The sequence below is a fragment of the Amblyraja radiata genome, chromosome 7 (genome assembly GCF_010909765.2).
Source record: "Amblyraja radiata isolate CabotCenter1 chromosome 7, sAmbRad1.1.pri, whole genome shotgun sequence".
Lineage (NCBI taxonomy): Eukaryota > Metazoa > Chordata > Chondrichthyes > Rajiformes > Rajidae > Amblyraja > Amblyraja radiata.
Window position 1 is genome coordinate 60072584 of NC_045962.1, and position 25688 is coordinate 60098271.

Here is a 25688-nt window from a genome sequence, read left to right on the forward strand (position 1 = left end):
GATGCCTGCCATCCGGAGCGGGATGGGGGCGGGATCCATGTGTACACGTGATAGATGTGGCCCGCCATCCACTCACAGACATGCGTCCCGGCCCCTATGCAGAACAAGCTTGCTGACCCCTGGGGTAGACGGTCAGAATCTTTTTTCCAGGGTGAAAGTGTCTAACACTAGATGGCATAGCTAGAAGGGGAGAGGGGGGACGTTTAATGGAGATGTGCAGAGAAAATGTTTTACACAGAAAATGGTGGGGGCCTGGAATGCATTGCCAGAAATGGTGGTGGAGACAGATTTGAGAGTGGCGTTTAAGAGGTTTTTAGATACGCACATTGACTTGCAGGGAATGGAGGGGTATGGATCTTCTGCAGGTCAGTTTAAGCAGGTATCATGTTCGGCACAAACAATGTGGGCCGAAGGGCCAATTACTGTGCAGTACTGTTTTATGTTCAATATGAAATTCCAATTGAGATGATTTGTTTGCCTGGAAACCTATCATCTTAAATTTAACAGAGACCAGAGGTAGCAAGACACCAGGTTTCGAAGAAACTAATCAAGAGGTTAGAAAGCTCTTTGTTATAAAGCTCTTAATAGGGGAACTGAAACAACTGTGGCAAATGGATTTCAATATAGGCTTATTTCATGTCATTAACTTTGTACCAAAGGTGATAGAGCAGATTATTTTCCAAATAGTGAAAAGTTAGAAGCAATGACATTTCATGGATACTTGGGAGACCTTGTAAATAGGTAATTAAAATATTATGGACAATAAAGGAAACTCATTGAACATTTAGCTTTATATCCAGGGGATTGCCTGTTAGCAGATAGTGGTTATGCTACAGCTATGCAAAATCCATGTTGGACCTTGTAATTGGGTTATTAAAATGTCATGGACAAGTAAACCTCCAAGAACTTTGTAACCTCTAGATATGTAAGAGTTTTCAGTACCGGTTGAGTTGAGGCAGGCAGAAATGGACAGTGTCAGAGAGATGGGATTAGGAAGTGTTAATAATAGCAAGGATATGTTTTCCAAAATTAAACTTGGGTCAAATATAACGCCAAGGCTTTGAAGCATTTGCTTCAGTTTTAAATACTAAAGTTACACCCAGTGTATTGGCCAGGAGTGGTGGTGGTGCGATAATGCTGGCTGACATCAGGACACTGGTGGAAACTGGTGTTACATTTTATGAATTTGCCAATTCATTGACAAGAAATATGAGGAAACACCAGGAATAACAGCGGAGGAACTCACTACTTGTGATTCTCTGGCCACAACTGCACATATCAAAATGGAAACGAGCAAGTGCAGCCCCATCCGATTGGGTATCATTAACGGAGAGCGGTCAAAAATTACATACAGGTTATGAGGAATGTGATTAGATACACTCCCTTCATCACAATCACACACAAGATATCATTAGTGAGTTTTGTCACAACTATCTCAATACCATTGCAGTGGCAGAATCCTGGACCTGACCCACTACCCCGTTTCATCACCTTTGGTACCTGACTGCATTTACTTTGAGCCTAATAAACAAAGCCTCTGCTATCTGTCAAGATAAAACAGATTCAAAGTAATGTAGGCCTTGGAAGTATGTCCTTTTATTCTGAGGCTATGCACTCTGGTTCTCTCATTACTGGAAATATCCTTTCCATGTTTACTCTAAATAGGCCTTTCATTATTTTGTAGGTTTCAATAAGATTAACTCCTCATTCGTCTAAGCTCCAATGAGTGCAGGCCCAGAGCCTTCAAACGCTCCTCATACGTTAATCCAATCATCCCCGGGATCAGCCTCATAAACTTCCTCAGGATCCTCTCCAATACCAGCATATCCTTTCTTTCAGATATGAGGCCCAAAACAATGCAAAATATTCCAAATGTGGCCACACCAGAGACTGACAATGCCTCAGCATTACATCCTTGCTTTTATATTCAATTAACGTAGAACCCGCACATCTTTGGGATGTGGAAGGAAACCTACACAGTTACAGTGAGAACATGCAAGGTCCACATAGACAGTACCTGAGGTCAGGATCAAAATCAAGTTACTGGCACTGTGAGGCAGCAGTCCTGCAAGCTGCACCACTGAGCCTCCCAGACTAACTATTGCAGCATATCTCAAACACAGTCTAATTCACAGTATGAATCCTCTCCACAATTTTACACAATTACTCTACACTCACAGTTCTTCCTCTATTCCACAATACACGCTGCCCCCCTATCCCCAAGCACGGCCTTTTAACACTTCATTCTCTACCACCCTTTATCTGCTATGGTCAGCTCATCTGATCTCTTCTGCAGCTCTGCTTTGGGTGGAACAAGGAGAAGATCGGCTTTTAGTTTAGTTTGGAGATACAGCACAGAAACAGGCCCTTTGGCCCACCAAGTCCAAGCCAACCAGCGAGCCCCACACATTAACACTAGGGACAATTACAATTGAACCAAGCCAATTAACTTACAAACCAGTATGTCTTTGGAGTGGGGGAAGAAACTGGGGCTCCCGGCGAAAGCCCACGCAGGACACTGGGAAAATATAAGAATTCTATAGAGACAAGCACCCATAATCAGGATTGAACCAGGGTCTCTGCTGTTGTAGCACATGTAAACTCATAATTGTAGGACCCTGTGCGATAGATTTCAATGATAAAGAGCCTTGCACAAAGTCGGCAAACTGGTACAGGTCCTTTTTCCCCATTGTGCAGTTCCACTTCAATGCACCCCTTTAGAAGCAGCGACATATTTCTGTACCTGAGAATTAATTCTCATACAAAAGCTTCAGTCCGAAAGTACAACATTATTAATTATTCATAAATGAATGTAAAGAGTTTGTTAGGAATATGTGATGTAGTCACCATCAAAGTGAAGACCTGATGGATATAAAGTAGACTCCAACCTGAATTAGTTATTGGGAGTAAACTGATTTTATCGACCTCATCTGAGATGCCTGTAAAGTACATTTTCTGGTGTCCTTCTGCAAGAGGAAATCTAATACAAGGAAGAAATATGTGCCAGATATTTCTCCCAGAAGACATTGGTGTAGTTAAGAGTAATCCTCCAGACACAAATCACAATTACAGTTTATTGGCAGGGCAGCGAAGGTTTCTTATTTCATTTTACAGAATGTTACCTTGAACTTTCATTTCATAAATTACCATTTTTTCCAGCTTATCATTAATACTGTTAAACATTTTTACTTCATGTTCATTCAATAACCTTTAAAAATCATGATAATGAAAGTGTGCAATTAAATAATTATTGAATGGTATGCATGACTGTGCAGTGCAAGATGACAGTAGGTATTGTAGTACTGTTTGACCTTGACACTAAAAAATGCAAATGAGTCAATAACTGATCACCACAAGTAATAAAAGGTAGTTACAAGTAATAAGGTTACTTTACATATAAATAAAAGCAGCAGGACAGCCAAAGTAAGTAATTTAGATAAAAGCATGAAAGCGGTAAAATTGCAATCAAAGTCATAATACCTCACACTATATCACAAATAGAGTAAGCAAGGCATTTCCCCAAAAAGTCAATATAAAAATCTAAAATTACAATAAAATGCACTCTGGTGTCCTGATAATGCCATGTCCTGATGACACAAAGTGCTGGAGTAACACAGCGGGTCGGGCAGCATCTCTGGAGAACACGGATAGGAGACAATTCGGGTCAGGACTCTTCTTCAGACTGATTGTCGTGGGCAGAGGGAAGAAAGCTGGTAGAGAGAAGGGGCATGACAAAGCCTGGCAAGTAATACGAGGTTACAAGAAAGGAGAGTTTTTGATAGGCAAATGGGTGGGTAATGGCCAGAGAAAAGGTCTGAGACAAAAGAAGAGTTTTTTCATCTCTGACCTTGGTCCAACCATCTGCCTATCACCCCCGCTTCTCACCTGCATCCACCTATTACTCGCCAAGCTTTGGATTGCCCCACCTCTCTTCTAGCTTCCTCTCGCTCCCATCACAATCAACCTGAAGAAGGGCCCCAACCCGAAACATCCCCTATGCATGTTCTCCAGAGATGCTGCCTGACCCATTGAGTTGCTCCAGCATTTTATGTCTTTTTCATAAATTAGCAACCTCAGTACCTTATTTCTACATTATGCATGGTGTACAAAAACCTGTACCATGACTTTCAGGAGTAAATTTAAGAAATAATTCTACACAAAAGAATGGTAGTAATTTGGAAGGCAACTCCCAATTTCTGCAAAGTCAAGTAATCAATTTTAATTTCAAAATAAAAACATTTTTGATATTCCATGATGTAAAGGAAACGGGGGAATGGTGCTAGGTATTAGATCATCCAGAATCGTTTCTTGATTTAGGGAGGGTGGTGAACCTTTAGAACTCTGATGAAGTTTAGTCTCTGTGTTCAATCAAAACAGGGATTGATAGTTTTCAGGGCATTACAGAAATCAAGGGATATAGGGATTGTGCTTGAAAATAGTGCTGAAGGGTGGAAGATCAAGAAAGCCAAGATTTTAATAATGGCAAAGCAGACACAAAGGGTGAGATATCTACCGCTGCCTGGATGTCTCATGTTCTTATAACCTCGAGTCTTGAGACAGCTTCAAGGATCTAAACAGCATCCTGCTGCTTCTGTTTACATAAATCAATACACACAACATCTGGAACACTTTCTAGCAAATTTGATAGATAAATTCAGAACTTGCAAATCGTAACGATTTAAAATATAATGTGCTTCTAAACGTAGATCAGCACAAGATACTCAAGGTCACATACGTAGTAGTAAATATCTTAGAAAATCCTTACTCTTATTTGTGCATGGAACAAACATACCCTACCTACATCTTAACTCATCACAGCTTTATTGTACAATGCAGTACATTCAGGGCAACTAATCTACTCAGAAATCATTCCCAGGATCACCCTATGGTTAATTGCAATATGAAGAGCCTGGATGCACAAAAGTGACTGCCATTAAAATCTGTATATTTTCTCCTCTATCTCACAAACCTCATTTTCTCCTATTAGGGTCATTTTTCAATATTTTTTTGCTCACTTTCATTTCTCATTTGTTATATCTTTTAAATCATGTATCGATCCTTAATACATCATATGTGAAGCTAAGATAAAAGGGTTTCTACTGAAACTTTACTATTTTCTTAAATTATTCCGACCTTTCTCTGAAGGAACTGAAGCTACAGTACAAAGGGCTAGAACGCAGCACCCTCAGTGCAGCTGAGCCTTCTCAATTATGTTCAATTGCCTTCAAAAGCATGTTTCAAGTGAAAGGGCAACCGTGGATTTTAAACACTGTGTTAAAGCTATCAAAGAGGCCTAACCAGAGCAAGCAATAAAATGGGATCCTCTAACTCTAGGGAAAGACGTGGCAGCTACTAAATAGATTCACTCTCAATGTAATGATGCGCATCCAATATTTTCTATTTATCTAAGCTAGGTACTATTGAATCATTTATTTTCTGATAACGAAACAGAAACCAAACATGTGTTTCCCCTCCTTCAGTAGGCATGAGAATTAAAATCCTTGCTAAAAGAGAAAATTTGAAAAAAATCTAGAAATCGAACATGAAATAAAAGCAGACTACATGCTCCATAGAAGTTGTACTGATCCTCAATTCAACCCCACTTGGATTTCCATGGACAGTTCCGGTCACCGTATTTTGAAAAGGAGGTAGTAGTGACTGAACAAAGCACAAAGCTGATTTGCTGGGATGATACCAGAAATGTTCCCTCTTTTTACCTATCAGTAAAATAGCAATAATCCAACGGCCTTTAATGATCCAAAGGCCTTCATTAAAATACTGAGTTTCATCTTGAGATCATGAACATAATAGATTAGACAGTGACAGTGCTTCTATTCATGAAAAAGCGCAAAGCAGAATCAGTGAATATATCATTGATAAATTGAATAGAGCAGTCAAATAAAGCTTATTTACCCAGAGACTGTTAAAATCATTAAGAACCATTGAACTGCAAATGTAAGTTCGTATTGTCTATTGTTCAATATTAGCAAAGCAATTAAGTGTATTTTTACTTTTATATAATTGTCCAATGCTCAATAAGATTGCATTCCATCGTAATAAAATTACTTGAGAATAAAATTAAAATTTTTACGAAAGCTGGAACTGTGCCAGAAAGAATATGGCACGGAATAGGGACCAGATGTTCTCACCCAAAATGCTCAATATGGACGTCAAAGTTCAAACAATTTAACATGTCAAGACCAATGCAGGAGCTAGTTGAAGATTTTTGTAACAGATGTCTCACTTTAGTTTTGTCATATGTATCTTCATGTCAATTCAAGCCAAGAGATTACATACAAAATCATTTGTGCAAGATGACCGGGAAATGTCAGTTAAATTCTCACTGGAAATTATAAGCAACGCAACCTTGCGATTCTCGCCGGCACTTTAGTGTGTTTGCGATATTACAATAAGCAGTTTGGATGTATTAGGATCAATTTTACAAAAACATCGAGCGTGCTTCTGTTGTCCTATGTTCTTTTGAAATGTACCACTCATTGAACAGTGTTACATGAAGGTATTCAAACTAATTTTACTCCGATTATATGTGTTTTACTCTTGTTAAATTCTGTAAGGTGTCCTTGAGACTTTTGAAAGGCGCCCACAAATAAAATGTATTATTATTATTATTATTATTATTATTATTATTACTATTATAATGAATGCACAATGATCAGCATATCAAAAATGCTCTTTTGGCTTAACATACTTCTTATTTAATCTGGCGACAATATCTAAACACACTCAAGATACAAGATACATTTATTTGTCATGTACCAATTGGTACAGTGAGATGTGTGGTCACCATGCAGCCATACGAATTGGACACCAGGTCAAATACCTCAATAAAATAAAGAATTTATCTCTGGAGTATCGAGAGTTGCGGGGAGACCTGATACAAACTTTGTGGTAACTTTTTCACACAAAGGGTGGTGGGTGTATGGAACAAGCTGCCAGAGGAGATATTTGAGGCTGGGACTATCCCAATGGTTAAGAAACAGTTAGACAGATACATGGATAGGACAGGTTTGGAGGGATATGGACCAAGCACAGGCAGGTGGGACTAATGTAGCTGGGACATAGTAGCCGGTGTGAGCAAGTTGGGCCAAAGGGCCTGTTTCCACACTGTATCACTCCATGACTAAGTATATACAATTATGAGAGACATAGATAGGGTACACCTTCAGAATCTTTTCCCAGGGATAGAACAAACAAACACTAGAGGGCATAGCTTTAAAGAGAAGGGCAAAGTTTAAAGGAGATGTGCTGAGCAAACCTTTTACACAAAGGGCGGTGAGTGCCTGGAACGTGCTACCAGGGTTGATGGTGGAGGCAGATACGATAGTAGCATTTAAGAAGTTTTTGGATAGGTAAATGGATATGAAGGGAATGGAGGGATATGGATTATGCATAGGTATGTCAGACATTGTGGGCCAAAGGGCCTGTTGTTGTGCTGTACTATTCTATGTTCTATGCAACACATGAACATTTGTATGTAGCACCAACATTTTCATAATTGTTGTAGTCCAATCATGTACGGCTTGAATCAATATTACAAGAGTGGCCCAGAACAGCATCTTTAATATGGCCATCTTCAGAAACTTCATCAGATCATTATTCATTTACAGGGTATGAGCTTTTCCGACTGTGTGATAAATGCTAGGATTGACTGATCATCCTTAACTAAAGATGCTGCAATCCCACTAGTGATAATACTCTCACAGCATTATTGGATAGGAAATTCCAGAATTTAGATCCTATAATGAAAGCATGGTGATACACTTTCAAGTCAGAATATGTATGACTTAGAGAGTTATCTTCATACTTTGGAAATCTTTGGTAGTTTTGGAAACCAATTGATTGTTTGGGTTTGAGGAAAAATGTTCATCTCTCTACACAGGACATATTCTGCCATGTGTAGGAAGGAACTGCAGATGTAGGTTTATACTGAAGATAGACAGAAAATGCTGGAGTAATTCAGCGGGATAGGCAGCATCTCTGGATAGAAGGAATGAGAGATGTTTCTGGTTCAAGACCCTTCTTCAGGCCATTCTGCCATGGTGGATTTAACAAAAGTTGTTTATTTGAGTTGAGCAGGTGGATTTGATGAACAATTTTCAAGTAATATTTGAAAGAAGCACGGTTATGTTTTTAATATATCAAAATAAATTGCACTTGTAGATACAATTTACTGGAGATAATTTGTACTTGTTGCTTACCTCCAATGTTCTTAATCTTTTCAATAGTTGCATTGTCTTTCCTTGTTCCTCAATGGTGATTGCACTGCTTGAATATTCATCATCTGCTGCATTAATGTCACTTGCTGTTTCTTTGGAAGCTGTTACTTCTTCTGACATCTTAACCTGAATATCCAGAAAAGTCACATTTTAGCAAGGCACACCAAACAGTTTGAAAAATAACCTATGGAGTCAATTAGGTTACAGCAACAAAAGTTGCAGATGTACTATGGAATGTATCTGTTTTATTTTTCATAGCGGTAAATAACAGTATGAGGTTTTTTTTGGTTTAGAGATACAGCGCGGAAACAGGCCCTTCTGCCCACCAAGTCCGCGCCAACCAGCGATTCCCGCACACTTACATTATCTTACATACACTAGGGACAATTTACAATTATATCAAGCCAATTAGCCAACAACCCTGTATGTCTTTAGCGTGTGGATGGAAACCAGAGATCCCGGAGAAAACCCACGCAGGTCACGGAATATGTACAAACTTCGTACTGACAAGCACCCGTAGTTAGGATCGAACCCGGGTCTCTTGCGATGCAAGGTGGCAACTCTACCACTGTACCCTGTGAATTTTATAATCAAGTGGAATTTACGGAGTCACATGAGTTCATGGCTCATTCCATTAGTAACAGGTACACAAGCCAGCAACGTAAATAGTTTTAAACCAGTCATTGAAAATAGCTCACAAGAAGATAGTTTGGCCTTTATATAGGTGCTGCTTTTGTACATTAATCAACTATGAAACGTGACTCAAAGTTAGTCTAACAACCGTTAGAGTATATGCACTTTCAATTATGTGCAATTCGTAAGGACTGGTGATCAACTAATCTATTACAGGAAGAAAACAATTAAAATTATGAAATCACATTCCTATTGATAGTGTTAATAATGGAAATTATAAATACATGACATTTTGAATGATTTTTAGAAATATATTTCTTTTTTTTCTTATTTTATGTTTTTTTAATTTCCTTTGATAGTAGCTGACTTCATATTAAATTCAAGAAGAGCTAAGTTGGAAAGCGGCAGAAAGCAGGAGTGAAGATCACAATGTGCAATGCATGTATCTGTTGATGGTGATACTTTGTTGTTGTTTGTGAGTTATAATTATTTCCGCTTGCATCCTGATACCAACAATTATATCAATTTCCTGAACACATCAGCAAGGGGTCTAGTATTGTGACTTGTTAAAGTCAGATGAATATACCCAGCACTCTTCAAAACCTGGTTGCACATCACAAAGACATGTAGAGCAGGTTCTACCAGTGGTCTAGAAAGTGAAGATATCCTAAGAAACAGAATCAAGGTGGAAACAAGAGGGCTTCAATTTTTTCAGATCCCACACTGAATCTTCATAGGGGTGAGATGCAAAATGGGCAAGAATGTAAGGAACCTGAATTTGACCAAGGAGCATAAAAGTGCATGCAAGGGTCCTAGAGTTCATTGATACGTCATGCCTTGAAGACATGAATTAGCATTGCAATAAGTTCTGTGACCTGACATGGCTAATCAACACTACTGAATGCATCTTCAATTTCAATATTCCACCAAAAGCACCGCTAACTTGATTCACTGTTAAATTGATCATAACCCCATCATTCATCCACACATACAAATCTTCTCATCAGACCTGCCTCAGTTGCTTCAAACGTAACATGACACTGTGGCACAATGGACTGCATCATGGTTTCAAGCATACTACAGTTCAATCCTAATCTGTTTACAGTTTGCGCATAGGTAGACACAAAATGCTGGAGAAACTCAGCAGGTGAGGCAGCATCTATGGAGAGAAGGAATTGGCGATGTTTCGGGTCGAGACCCTTCTTCAGACTAAACCATATACTATTTGCAAAATATTGTTTGCGCATTCTCTCTAAGACGCACGGAATTTTGTCAAGCTCTCCTGATTCCTCCTATATCCCAAATATGCGCAGATAGGTTTAGTTGTGCTACATTACTCCTCAGTGTAAGTAAGTAGCAAAAGTATCAAAGGAATTGTTGAGTAAGTCACACATACTCACGGATCCGGTACAACAGTATTCATTAACACATACAACACTCAGCAGCAGATCAATTCTACTGTGCTGCATCATCAACTAACAGCACGTCGGGTTGCGATAATATGAATGGTGTAGTAGTAGGCAGAGGTAAGTAATGTAACCAATCTACAGGAATGCAATAGACCCAGTGGTCTGTATAGTCCCCTTCTGTGTCATAATAAATATATATGCGACACTGCTGCAAACATACTGTATGACACTGATTGAAACATCACACATTCACGCACCCAGGAGGAAATGGCGGCCATCTGAGGCAACAAGCACTACTCAATGGGGAACACACATTCCTCCATGTTCGGATCCCCAAGGAGGAGACACCTATAGCCATGATTATCCACTTCCAAACCTGTAGCCATGGCTTTGAAAATAAAGTAGATAATACTATCTTTCACTTGCAGTCACACTTCCACTTCCTCCCACAATTACATCTAATACACAAGTCCAATACAATATAAACTTTAATATATTAATCTCCCCTCCCCCTCACCTTCCTTTCACTTCTTCCAATTCACCAAGATCCATCCATAAAATTGGATACATTTCCATTTGAAGCTACAGTAGTAAGGTCTTTACAGAAGTCATCACAGGCATCCTTTGAAATGTATTGCTTCTGCAAATTCTGCACCATCTAATTATGCCATTACAGCACACTCAACCTACCTAAAGGTGAAAACGAACATTTACCTAACAATTGTCTTGTGCCATTGTAGCTGGACTATATGTTTACAGTGCCACATTATAAAATTTACATGCTCATCTAGTCAGATACTGTTACTGAGTCATCATTGCATTTATCTATTTGTATGCATTGGAGTGGACTGATTAAAATTGTTTATCCAGGACTGAGGCCACATCTAAGGGAGAGAGAAGGCTGGTGGCATGTAAACTGCTCAAAGATAGTACCCAAGGTAAGATTTGAACCAAAGTCACTGGAGCCGAGAGGCAGCTGCTCCACCGGTGGTGCCACTGTGCCATTGGCAAAATGTTCCTGAAGTGCATTTTGCTTCAGGTGCATGTTCCATCCTTGTTGGTAGTGGAGAGTGGATAGTCATAAAAAGCATGTTGGTTTTTCTTGCAAGATGTCAAGTTTATCAACCATTGTTGTGAATTTATGTCTTCTATGAAACTGGAGAACATTCCACCACACCCCTGGCTTGTGCCTTATAATTAACTGAGTCTTTGGCAAGTCAGCAGTGCATTCGCTGGAATTTAGAAGGATGAGAGGGTTTTTTATAGAGGTATATACATTTCTTAACGGATTGGAAAGGATAGAAGCAGGAAAAATGTTCCTGATGTTGGGGGAGTCCAGAACCAGGGGTCACAGTTTAAGAATAAAGGGTAGGCCTTTTAGGACTGAGGTGAGGAAAAACTTTTTCACCCAGTGGAATGTGAATCTGTGGAATTCTCTGCCACAGAAGGCAGTGGAGGCCAATTCACTGGATGTTTTCAAGAGAGAGTCAGATGTAGCTATTAGGGCTGACAGAATCAAAGGATATGGGGAGAAAGCAGGAACGGGTACTGATTTTGGATGATCAGCCATGATCATATCGAATGGCGGTGCTGGCTCTAAGGGCCGAATGGCCTACTCCTGCACCTATTGTCTATGTTTCCATGTTTCTATTAATAGTCACACTATGCCCTACCTCTGATCTGTTCTTGTAGCCATGATTGCTTAAGTAGACTTTCTTGTCAAAAATGATCTCCAAAGCCCTGATAGCATGGATTTACTGTAACATTTGTAGTTCCATTGAATGTTAACGGGAGGGAGGTAGATACTTCTCTGCATATTCTTTGCCGAATTTTGCCTATCACCCAAACCATCAAAATGTGTTTATTGCATAAGTTACAGACTGCATCATTGCAAATGAACCAGCACATTGTGCAGTGCACAGTCCTGATATGACAGATTGGAAAGTAGTGAATATTATTGGGTCTAGCACCCTGCCCTGTCAGACCTTTGCATCAATATCTTGAGAAAAATTGTCTCTGATAATCACAACTATCTTCTTTTGTGCCAGCTGTGATTTCAACCTGTGGAGAATATCCTCCTGGTTTTCACATTTAATTCAATTTTGTAGGGTTGCGATGTGCTCTGGAGACATGTGGTCCTGGTTAAATTCAAAAGAAAGAAAAGCAGGTTATTGTTGATTAAATTACCAGTCGCCACTTTCCCTTACGCTGCTGATGACAGATATCAAAATAGCCTGGCTCAGAAGTACAGCTGATTCTATAACATATAGATGGCGTCCAACCCTAGGTGACTCTTTTTGTGCTAGTCACAGAAGTGAATTTGCAATCACGCATTACAATTGCTTCACTCTTTTAAATCTCTATCTGTACACTGTGGATGACGCGATTGTAATCATGTATTGTCTTTCCGTTGACTGGTTAGCACGCAAAAAAAGCTTTACATTGTACCATGGTACATGTGACAATAAACTAAACTAAACTCAACACTACAGCTGTGATACTGTTGGAACCTACAAACCTGCTCCACCCATTCCAACCAGCCTTTTCTACATATTATATGGAGTGACTGCATTAGGTAAAGGTTGCATTCTGCAATGTTAGGGAGCTTAAGAAGGGAGGAAATTATCAATCATTTGCTAGGCATTTTTATTCACCGATGTTGCAAATATTTGACCTTGCATTTTACATCTACAGAGTCAGATTGGGCATTATATATTATATGTAGTCATGGGCCTGCCTTCTCCCATTATCTTTCTAATTATCCACCACCATTTGTAACTGAATATAGAAACATAGAAAATAGGTGCAGGAGTAGGCCATTCGGCCCTTCGAGCCCCGCCATTCAATATGATCATGGCTGATCATCCAACTCAGTATCCTGTACCTGCCTTCTCTCCATACCCCCTGATCCCTTTAGCCACAAGGGCCACATCTAACTCCCTCTTAAATATAGCCAATGAACTGGCCTCAACTACCTTCTGCGGGAGAGAATTCCAGAGATTCACCACTCTCTGTGTGAAAAAAGTTTTACTCATCTCGGTCCTAAAAGATTTCCCCCTTATCCTTAAACTGCGACCCCTTGTTCTGGACTTCCCCAACATCTGGAACAATCTTCCAGCATCTAACCTGTCCAACCCCTTAAGAATTTTGTAAGTTTCTATAAGATCCCCCCTCAATCTTCTAAATTCTAGCGAGTACAAGCCGAGTCTATCCAGTCTTCCTTCATATGAAAGTCCTGACATCCCAGGAATCAGTCTGGTGAACCTTCTCTGTACTCCCTCTATGGCAAGAATGTATTTCCTCAGATTAGGAGACCAAAACTGTACGCAATACTCCAGGTGTGGTCTCACCAAGACCCTGTACAACTGCAATAGAACCTCCCTGCTCCGATACTCAAATCCTTTTGCTATGAATGCTAACATACCATTCGCCTTCTTCACTGCCTGCTGCACCTGCATGCCTACTTTTAATGACTGGTGTACCATGACACCCAGGTTTCGTTGCATCTCCCCCTTTCCTAATCGGCCACCATTCAGGTAATAATCTACTTTCCTGTTTTTGCCACCAAAGTGGATAACCTCACATTTATCCACTTTATACTGCATCTGCCATGCATTTGCCCACTCACCCAGCCTATCCAAGTCACCTTGCAGCCTCCTAGCATCCTCCTCACAGCTAACACTGCCCCCCAGCTTCGTGTCATCCGCAAACTTGGAGATGTTGCATTCAATTCCCTCGTCCAAATCATTAATATATATCGTAAATAGCTGGGGTCCCAGAACTGAGCCTTGCAGTACCCCACTAGTCACTGCCTGCCATTGTGAAAAGGACCCGTTTACTCCTACTCTTTGCTTCCTGTCTGCCAGCCAGTTCTCTATCCACATCAATACTGAACCCCCAATACCGTGTGCTTTAGGTTTGTATACTAATCTCTTATGTGGGACCTTGTCGAAAGCCTTCTGAAAGTCCAGATATAACACATCCACTGGTTCTCCCTTATCCACTCTACTAGTTACATCCTCGAAAAATTCTATAAGATTCGTCAGACATGATTTACCCTTCATAAATCCATGCTGACTTTGTCCAATGATTTCACCACTTTCCAAATGTGCTGCTATCCCATCTTTAATAACTGATTTTAGCAGTTTCCCCACTACCGACGTTAGACTAACTGGTCTGTAATTCCCCATTTTCTCTCTCCCTCCCTTTTTAAAAAGTGGTGTTACATTAGCTACCCTCCAATCCTCAGGAACTACTCCAGAATCTAAAGAGTTTTGAAAAATTATCACTAATGCATCCACTATTTCTGGGGCTACTTCCTTAAGTACTCTGGGATGCAGCCTATCTGGCCCTGGGGATTTATCGGCCTTTAATCCATTTAATTTACCTAACACCACTTCCCGGCTAACCTGGATTTCACTCAGTTCCTCCATCTCATTTGACCCCCGGTCCCCTGCTATTTCCGGCAGATTATTTATGTCTTCCTTAGTGAAGACAGATCCAAAGTAGTTATTCAATTGATCTGCCATGTCCTTGTTCCCCATGATCAATTCACCCGTTTCTGACTGCAAGGGACCTACATTTGTTTTAACTAATCTTTTTCTCTTCACATATCTATAAAAGCTTTTGCAGTCAGTTTTTATGTTCCCTGCCAGTTTTCTTTCATAATCTATTTTCCCTTTCCTAATTAAGCCCTTTGTCCTCCTCTGCTGGTCTCTGAATTTCTCCCAGTCCTCTGGTAGGCTGCTTTTTCTGGCTAATTTGTACGCTTCATCTTTTGTTTTGATACTATCCCTGATTTCCCTTGTTATCCACGGATGCACTACCTTCCCTGATTTATTTTTTTGCCAAACTGGGATGAACAATTGTTGTAGTTCATCCATGCAGTCTTTAAATGCCTTCCATTGCATATCCACCGTCAACCCATTAAGAATCAATCGCCAGTCTATCTTGGCCAATTCACGTCTCATACCCTCAAAGTTACCTTTCTTTAAGTTCAGGACCCTTGTATCTGAATTAACGGTGTCACTCTCCATCCTAATGAAGAACTCAACCATATTACGGTCACTCTTGCCCAAGGGGCCACGCACAACAAGACTGCTAACTAACCCTTCCTCATTACTCAATACCCAGTCTAGAATAGCCTGCTCTCTCGTTGGTTCCTCTACATGTTGGTTTAGAAAACTATCCCGCATACATTCCAAGAAATCCTCTTCCTCAGCACCCTTGCCAATTTGATTCACCCAATCTATATGTAGATTGAAGTCACCCATTATAACTGTTTTACCTTTGTTGCACGCATTTCTAATTTCCTGTTTGATGCCATCCCCAACTCCACTACTACTGTAAGGTGGCCTGTACACAACTCCCACTAGCGTTTTCTGCCCATTAGTGTTTCGCAGCTCTACCCATATTGATTCCACATCCTCAAAGCTAATGTCCTTCCTTTCTATTGCGTTAATCTGCTCTCTAACCAGCAACGCTACCCCACCTCCTTTCCCTTTCTGTCTATCCCTCCTGAATATTGAATATCCCTGGATGTTCAGCTCCCAGCCTTGGTCACCCTGGAGCCATGTCTCCGTGATCCCAACTATATCATAGTCATTAATAGCTATCTGCACATTCAACTCATCCACCTTATTACAAATGCTCCTTGCATTGAGACACAAAGCCTTCAGGCTTGTTTTTACAACACTCTTATACTATTATGCTGAAAAGTGGCCCTTTTTGATTTTTGCCCTGGATTTGCCAGCCTGCCACTTTTACTTTACACCTTGCATTTCTTCTACCCTCATTTTACACCCCTCTGTCTCTACGCTCACACATTTAAGAAACCCTTTCCCTTTAACTCCATCCTCCACTATCCCATTCGACACCCCACCCCCCTTATTCAGTTTAAAACCACCCGTGTAGCAATGGCAAACCTGCCTGCCAGAATGCTGGTCCCACACCTGTTAAGATGCAATCCGTCCCTTTTGTACAGTTCCCCCTTACCCCAAAACAGATTCCAGTGATCTAAGAATCCAAATCCCTGCCCCGTGCACCTGTTCCTCAGCCACACGTTCAGGTCCCGTATCTCCGTTCCTGCTCTCGCCAGCACGAGGAACTGGAAGCAAACCGGAGATAACAACCCTGGAGGTCCTGCTTTTCAACATTTTTCCAAGCTCTCTAAAGTCACGCTGCAGAATATTCATCCCCTTCTTTCCGACATCGTTTGTGCCGACATGCACTACCACTTCCGGATGTTCACCTTCACCCTTGAGGATTTTCTGCACTATGTCCGTGACATCCTGGATCCTGGCACCAGGAACGCAGCACACCATCCTCGCATCCCGTCTGTTGCTGCAGAAACCCCTGTCCGTACCTCTCACAATGGAGTCTCCCACTACAATGGCGTTGCCTGCCTTAGGCCTTTTTGGTTTTGGCTCAACAGCCCTATTCGCATCGCAAGCCAGTCCGCCGCTCAGTGTAAACACGTCTTCTGTCCCGACAGCTTCTAAGTGGGTGAACCTGTTCACAAGAGGTACAACACCCGGGGACGTTGGCATTCCATGCTTCCCTCCCTTTCTCACTGTCTCCCACCTTCTCTCTTCCAGTACCTTAGGTGTAACAATCTTACTGTAGGACTTGTCGAACCGGAGGTCATCCACTTGCTTCTCCAGTTCCCCAACACGGTCCTTCAGGAGCTCTACCTGGATGCACTTCTCGCATTTGTAGCAGCCAGAGGCACCAGCGGTGTCCTTGACCTCCCACATACTGCAAGCATCGCACTGAATCAGCTTGCCTGACATCTCCTTCTTTCGTCTCTACCTCTCAAGCGTATTGCGTGGTCTCCTCTCCGAAGATTCTCGAGCCAAAGATTCACACTTCCCTCACAAGGCCGCTCACTCATTGCCGCTCCCGAAGAGCAGTCTTGCTTAAATTGACTGATAAATTGCCTGATTTACAAACCAAATTCCTCAGTTTTCAACTGTTTTCCCAGCACTGACTCACTTCTCTCCTCCCACTTGGGCTAGAGCCAATCAGTCTTATCTCTTGCTAAACTCCTCCTGCTGTTGCTCCCAAAACTACAGCAGTTCTGAGTAAAGTCTGCCTGTGCTTGGCTTCTACTTTTCAACTGTTTTCACCCCTCTGACTCACTTCTCTCCTCCCACTCGGGCTAGAGCCAATCAGTCTTATCTCTTGCTAATCTCCTCCTGCTGTTGCTCCCAAAAATCTACAGCAGTACCAGATATAGCAGGGCAAATTTTGATCTGATCCATTAGTTAACTCTGCTATTGGGCCACTTCTATCAGTTAGCATGGACAAAAACAACATCCGTGCATACTGTAGATCAAACAGGATTGCTGATTTGATCCGTGTTTGGTTTTGCTGCTGATGACCTGATCCATAATCCATGTCAGGTTTCCCACACCATCGCCACCTCGTGCAGGTGGGCAGCCATGTTGTGTTTTAGTTTAACTTACGATTCGGAGCCTACAGTACTCATCTCGATGGTCTCTGTATGTATACAAATTAAAGTACTTGTTATGATATAAATGACTCTGTATCATAAGTACTTTGCACATGGTGTCAGAAGTGGGATATCGGTTTGACTTTGGCTGTTATTTACAAGGCTTTTCATAGTCTCAGACATGGCTGAAGGTTTCAGAAAACCTGACCCACTTGTTTTCGATAGCAGAATCGGACAGCGGTGGCGTACCTTTGAGCAACAGTATGATTTGTTCATTACTGCATCTTCTCATCACAAGCTGCAGTGGTCCGTGCAAGTATGCTCCACTCGCAGGAGATGAAGCTTATGAACGAGCACAACAGTTTGTGTATGCTGGGGAAATAAATCATCAACTTGTCAGTGGTGGAGTGCCGATCATGACCCCCGCTCAGTTGCCGGACGACCTGGAATGTCTCAAGAGAAAGTTTCGACAGTTGTGTGACCCTCAAGCTAATCCACTCATCAAACGTGTGAATTTGTTTTCAAGATACCAGAATGGGAACAAAACTACTGAATCTTTTGTTTGTGCTATCAAGAAGGCTGCAGGAAGTTGCAGATTTGGAGATCTCAAATACAAATTTATTAGAGACTGGTTGGTGTGTGGTCTTTTAAATGACAAGATGAGAAGGAATCTCTGGGTAGAGCTATCGCAGTCTGTGAGACATAAGCTATTGATTTGTAACGCCCAAATGCTCGCTCGGACACAACATTCCAACACGGGAGTTGGTTGTATACATTCCAGTGTAGGAGTTGATAGCTTTCTAGCTCCATTTCCAATGCAATGAAGGCAGCAGCAGATGGCATTCCAAGGACAGCTTGGGAACACTCCCTTCTTATCTCCCAGTCAACCCAGGCAAGAATTAACAAGGCAGAGATAGCTTAATTATCCTGCAGCTCGTTTTATTCAAGAATGTAACAACTGTAGTGGGGGGTACTTGGCTAAGAGAAAGATGTGCCCCACCTTTGGTCAAGTTTGCCACAGGTGTAAAAGGCGAAACCATTTCTGGAGATGTTGCAGATCCCGACCTAACAGAGACCAGACAAAGCAGACAATACATTTGCTGCGGGCTGAGCAACTGTCGGATTTGTCCAATAGCAGCATGGACAAGGACAATGGTCGATGGAATCATTCTGCAGGCACATTCTAGTCTCATACAAAATGTTCAGAATAGTGAGCCAATGGCCACCGTAACAGTGACCAATCGTAAAGTAATCGAGATGAAAATCGACACTGGAGCGAAATGCAATGTTCTCTCTTGGGAACAGTTCAATCGTCTGAGCAATTAAAACACAGAGCAATTAAAACCCACCAATGTTACTCTTCTCGCATATGGGGGAAGTGAGGTCAATACGGTGGGTATTGTAAAGCTGCAGTGCCACTTAGGGGATCAACCATACAGGTTGCAATTCTATGTCATCGACCACAATGTTATTCCACTTTTAGGCTATGATGCCTGCAAAGATATGAGACTGGTTACCTTCAGCAAGGCTGTGCATCCACTAACTTCAGTTCCAGATTCTACACAGCGTATTCTCATGGATTACCACGATCTTTTCACTGAAGAACTTGGCACGCTACCAATCATTTACCCTATGTCTTTAGACCCGGAGGTGCATCCTGTGGTTCATCATGCTCAGCGTGTACCTATTGCCATGAGAGACCGGGTCAAAGCCGAACTGGACAGGGTGGTGGCATTGGGAGTTATCAAGCCTGTGTCGGAACCCAAGGACTGGGTCTCCTCGATGGTGGCTGCTACAAAGAATAAACAGTAGATTCGTATATGTATTAATCCGAGGGACCTGAAAACTGCACTCAAAAGGCTCCATCACCCCATGCGCACCGTGGAGGAGGTAGCTGCCCACATGGGTAAGCCAACGGTATTCTCTGAATTAGATGCCAAGAGCTCCTTCTGGCAGATTCCCCTGGATGATGCATCATCTATGAGTACCACCTTCAGCACTGTTTTCAGCCGCTACAGATTTTTGCGCACGTCATTTGGCATCAGTTCAGACAGTGATGTGTTTCAGCGCTCCATGGAGCAACTGTTTGATGGATACCCTTGTGCTATCATCGTGGACAATATCATTGTTAGTAGCAAAGACATGGAACAACATGATGCCAACTTGTAGAAGGTACTCGAGCGTGCCAGGGAAGTGAACTTAAAACTGAATCCCCCAAAATGTCGGTTCCATGTTAAGCAGGTGAGCTACGTGGGGCATATTTTCACGGTTGATGGTCTCAAGGCAGATGCTTCTAAGACTGCTGCTGTTAGCGAAATGTCCACGCCCACTGATGTTGCAGGCCTGCAGAGATTTCTGGGCATGCTTAATTACCTTGGAAAATTACTTCCCAACTTCGCAGAGATCTCAGCTCCCTTGAGGCAACTTACTCACAAGGACACTGCCTGGACATGGCACGAACAGCAGCAACATGCGTTTGACACTCTAAAACGTCAGATGTCATGCCCACCTACCCTGGCATTATAATGTCGATAAACCTGTTACTTTGACCTGTGATGCATCCCAGTATGGCCTCGGTGCAGCATGTCTGCAGGATGAGCGGCCTGCTGCTTATGCCTCCAGGACGATGACGGACATGGAGACGAGGTATGCTCAGATCGAGAAGGAATTGCTGGCAGTGGTCTTTGCATGTGTCAAATTCAACTATTACATTTTTGGCAAGGCTGTTACTGTAGAGACCGACCACCCACCTTTGGTTACCATTTTAAACAAGCCTATACATGCTGCCCTGGCATGGCTACAAAGAATGATGTTGCAGCTCCAGAAATATGATATCTCTCTCACTTACATGCAGAGTAAGCACATGTATCTGGCTGACACATTATCCCGTGCTCCCAGGAGGTCGAGCGCCCAGCGCACACACCAGGCGTTTGACGTCTGTCATGGCGATTGATTTGACTCATCCTTCACATCTGGATACCATGGTAGTTCGCAGGGCAGAGGATGCCAACCACCCTACAGATGTTCGCCTCGCTCGTCAATCACGGATGGCCTGGCAATCATTCGCTTCCGCTTGCTGTACGGCCTTATTTTTCTGTCCGAGATGAACTGACCATTGATGGCAGGGTTATCAAAAAGGGCCATAAGGCAGTGATCCCGGCTTCATTACAACAGAAGTACTTTGACGCCGTACATGGAGGTCATCCTGGTTCTGAAGCTATGGTGCAACGAGCAAAGAACATGTTTTTCTGGCCTGCCATGTCAGATTATATACGCCAGATGGTGCATTCCTGCGCTGTGTGCAGCTCCACATCAACAGAAAGAGCCCCTTTTGCAGCACCCAGTTCCTGACTTGCCGTGGTCTATGGTGGCTACTGACATTTTCAACTGGCATGGCCACCAATACTTGGCCCTGGTTGACTCTTACTCCGGATGGTTTGAGATAGATCTGCTCCTCAAAGCTTCCACTGCGGCGGTCGTCAAGAAACTTGCGATGATTTTACGGTCCATGGGGTACCTCAAACCCTCATGTCTGACAATGGTAGCCAATTCACAAGTCAGCGTTTCAAAGACTTTGCAAAGGAATGGGATTTTAGGCACATCACCAGCAGTCGAACCGGCTGGCTGAGCGAGCTGTCCGCAGTGCAAAGGAGCTCATGGAGAAGTTCAGCAGGGCCGGGTCTGATGTGTTTTTGGAACTTCTCAATCTCTGCAACATTCCACGTGATCCCACACTCGGTTCGCATGCTCAGCGACTCGTGTCTAGACAGACCAGGGCTACTCTTCCAGTCTCGAAGCAGCTGCTCCAACCACGTCTGCAAGCCCGAGGTGGGTCGGGCGCGACTGGAGCGTGAAAAACAGACGGAGAAGGCGTACTACAACCGTTCTAGTTGTCCTTGCCAACCATTGTCGGAGTGCCAGGTGGTCCGTCTCCAAACCCAGAATGGGTATGACCATTATGGGCATGGTCAAGGAGGTGTGTCTGGAACCAAGGTCTTATTTGATACAACCTGGCGGAGGTCTATACAGACAAAACCGACGACATATTCTGCCAGTAAATGAGCCGGTGCCATTGAGGCAGGTTCAGTATGATGATACAGATGACCTAAATGATGTGTTAAGGACAGAGGATGGATATGACTATCTGAAGGCAGAGCTATAGTCAATACACAATACACAGCAATACTGTTGAAGGCGGAGCTATAGTCAATACACAGGAGCCTGATGCAAGTGTCTAGATGTGCCAGCAATGAGTATAAGGCCAGACCTTGGACTTGTGGCAGTTGGCCACAAACTGCGGTGGATCAAGGCTGTCAGGAAGGCAGGAGTTGTTGTCAGCCACAACTAATTCTAGGAAAGACAACCAACTCCCGTAATGAGCGATTGCCTTTTTTTTCTGCTTTTATTGCAATCTATCAACATGTGGACATACCAAATAAAAAGCACGAGTTGGTCTGGGCTGCTCTTTAATAAAATCATGGATGTGACCTCTAAATGGGGATGTCACCAGGGAAAAATTCATCACTTTGCATCATACATTCAGGCAGCATCTGGGTAGGAAAATTGTCTTTTTTTTGTCAGGATCCTCCTCCAGACTGAAGACAGAAGTAAACTGCGATGCTATCTGTCCATTTTCCTCCACAAATGCTGCCCGACTCGCTGAGTTCCGACAGCAGTTTGTTTCTCGCTCAAGATTCCAGTATCTGCAGCCACTTGTGTGATCATACATCCATCTAACTCTACTTTAAAGATATTCACAAATTCTGCTTTGGTCATCCTTTGAATCAACACATAGAAAATAAAATAGTACAGCACAGGACAAGGCCCTTCAGCCCACAATGTCTGTGCTGAACATGATGCCAAGACCAACTCTTATTTGCCCGCAAATAATCCATATCCCTCCATTCACTGACTAACCATATTTCTATCCTCAAGTCTCTTAAAAGCCTTTATTATATTTACCAACACAACCACCAGTGCATTCCAGGCACACACTACCCTCTGTGTAAAAGATTTGTCCCACACATCCTACACACATACAGGGCTGGTGGTGTAGGTAACTACACATAATACTCCAAATGCGGCCTAACCAAAATCCTACAAGTGTTTCAAAGATTTACAATCCTCTGAAAGAAGTCACTTTATCTCTGTATTAAGTGGGTGACCACATATTGTTAAACGGTATTCCTTGGTTGATGGGGATACATATATGAGGGGAATCATATATCTGTCTCTCATAAGAAAGGTCCTAACTACATCTATTCATCGACCACTAATTTGTTTCAATCAAATCCACTCTCACTCTTCTAAACCTGACTGAAAACAAGTTTGGAAGAATTGCTCACTACTTCCCTCTTCCTTTGCTCCAGCTTGCTCTCCATCTTTGCTGCAGTAAATTATTTTATAATTCTTCTGCGTAAATTATGCAACATTACATTTGAGAACAGCTCCATCCAAGGCCGCAAGAAATTGCAGAGAATTGTGGCCGATCACGCAAACCAACTTCCCTCCATCTACACTTCACACTGGTTCAGTAAGGTCACCGGCATAATCAAGGACGAGTTTCATCCCGGTCATTCCCTCTTCTCCCCTCTCCCAACAGGCAAGAAGTACAGAATTGTGAAAATACATGCCTCCAGGTTCGTGTACAGTTTCTTCCCAGCTGTTATCAGGCAACTGAACCATTCTCTCATCAATTAGAGAGCGGTCCTGACCGACCATCTACTTATTGGAGACCCTCGGACTATCTAATTAGACTTTATTGGACATTGCCTTGCACTAAATGTTATTCTCTTTATCCTGCATCTGTACACCATGGACAACTTGATTGCAATAATGTATAGTCTTTCCACTGACTGGATAGTTTGCAACAAAAATAAGCTTTTCACTGTACCACAGTACGTGACAATAAACTAAACTAAAATAAAATGTTCGCTCTGCATTACCCTCGACATATAATTTATTTGCCACTTACCAGAGATTTCTCAATACTCTGTTAAAATTATTTTACAATGTTCAACGCTTTTAACCCTGCCTGACCCTTTTTTCCGTAAACCTATCAAGTTTTAAATCACTTTTAACATTGTTTCTGCAGAATCTTGTCGCTGATTTTGTACTTGCAGTTACAAATTATTACCACCAGAGGATGCCACCTGTACCTAACTTGCTGAGGCCCTGTGATTTACCCAGCGCAATATATACAGAACCTTTGTATGCTTGGCAAACATCGGCTACACTTTTAGAGATAGGGAGGAAGGATCAGGTGATATATGAAATCCACACGTGTAAATCTTCACACATAACAATGTTATAAACTGTATTTTTTATTTTAATGCGTTAAATAGTTCACACTATTTATTGGTGTTTTTTATTGTGTTCAGCTGCTGAATTTTTCACTTGCTGCTCAGCTGTTTACAGCAAAAGCTGTCAATTTTCTCGCATCTTGATTTGTGGCCTATCTTAGCAACTTACAAAATAAACCTGGTTCATATTTAAAGTTGCAGGAGTGACAAATCAGTAAACCCTCATTATAACACACCATGGCGGGGGGGGGGGGGGGGGGGGCGGGGCGAGGGAATGCTGACCGCCATTGCCGATTGCCTGCTATAGCCAAGTAAGGTATTGATATTGTATGCAGTTGAAATGGGGATACTGTGGATAGGGTGAGCTGCTTTAAATACCTGGGAGTCCACATCGCAGAGGATCTGACATGGACATCACACGCTGCAGCACTCGTGAGTAAGGCAAGGCAGCGCCTTTACCACCTCAGGCAATTGAGGAAATTCAGAGTGTCTCTGAGGATCCTCCAGTGCTTCTACTCAGCGGCTGTGGAAAGCATCTTGTCCGGAAACATCACGATTTGGTTTGGGAACTGCTCTGCCCAGGACAAGAAGGCTCTGCAGAGAGTAGTGCATTCAGCCGAACGCACTATGGGAACTACACTCGCCCCCCCCCCCCCCCGCCCCCCCCCCCCCCTCGCCCCCCCCCCCCCCCCGCAGGAACTATACATTAGAAGGTGCAACCAGAGCCAACAAGATCATGGGAGACCCCTTCCACCCCAGCAACAGACTGTTCCAGCTGCTACGGTCAGGCAAACGCCTCCGTTGCCATGCTGTGAAACCTGAGAGGATGAGGAGGAGTTTCTTCCCAGAGGCCATTAGGACTGTAAACTCCTATCTCTCCAGGGACTAACTTTACTGTACCTTTTTACTGTTGTGTCTTTTTAAAATTGCTGTTTTTTTTCTTTTTTCCTCCCACAAATATGCAATATGTGAATATTTGTTTCTGTTCCATTCTGTTTTGTAGTTTTTTTTTTTGCACAATCCGCAAGCATTGACACTTTACATTTCACTGCACATCTCGTATGCGTATGTGACAAATAAACTTGACTTTGACTTTGACTTTGAAATCAAGAACTGCAGATAATGGTTAATCCACAAAAGAACACAAAATGCTGGAGTAACTCAGTGGGTCCGGCAGCATTTTGGATAGGTGACATCGGTGCCCTTCTTCAGAACTGATTCAGTCTGCTAAATTACTCCAGCACTTTGTGTCATTTCACCTTAAAACTAGGCGGCGATGCTGCTGGTCTGCCCAATGAGCCCTCTTCACCAGCTGCTGCGGCAGTTGTTGCGGCTCATGTTGTAGATCCTGACCTGCAGCTCTTTATTCAAGCCGCTGCCACCAACAGGACGCACTCGGTCACCATGTGGCCCTCCTCCCTTTCACCAGCTGCACTTCTTCCTTCGCTTTGTCTCCCCTGCCGCCACCAACATCTTCCAAGGTGGAGCATGTCAACGACTTCGGGGGTGAAGGAGAGGGTGTGGGAGGGGGTGGGGGAGGAGAAGGCAGCAGTGAAGGGGGGGACGGGAGAGTAGCTAAGTGATGGAGCGACTAAAGGAGGTGGAGAAGGCGGTAAGGGAGTGGTGGAGCGGACAAAGTGAACAAAGAAGCAGC

At 42.6% G+C, this 25688-nt stretch overlaps 1 protein-coding gene across 9 annotated transcripts in view; it reads right to left on the reverse strand.

Moving 5' to 3' along the window:
- The window catches only part of nckap5 (NCK associated protein 5), a 486547-nt gene that overhangs the window by 250457 nt on the left and 210402 nt on the right, over positions 1-25688 (reverse strand). For all 9 annotated transcript variants that reach the window (XM_033024638.1, XM_033024643.1, XM_033024642.1 and 6 more), the window contains one exon: positions 8220-8363. In XM_033024638.1, the coding sequence (XP_032880529.1) occupies positions 8220-8363 (144 nt within the window). The remainder of the gene's footprint in view (positions 1-8219; positions 8364-25688) is intronic.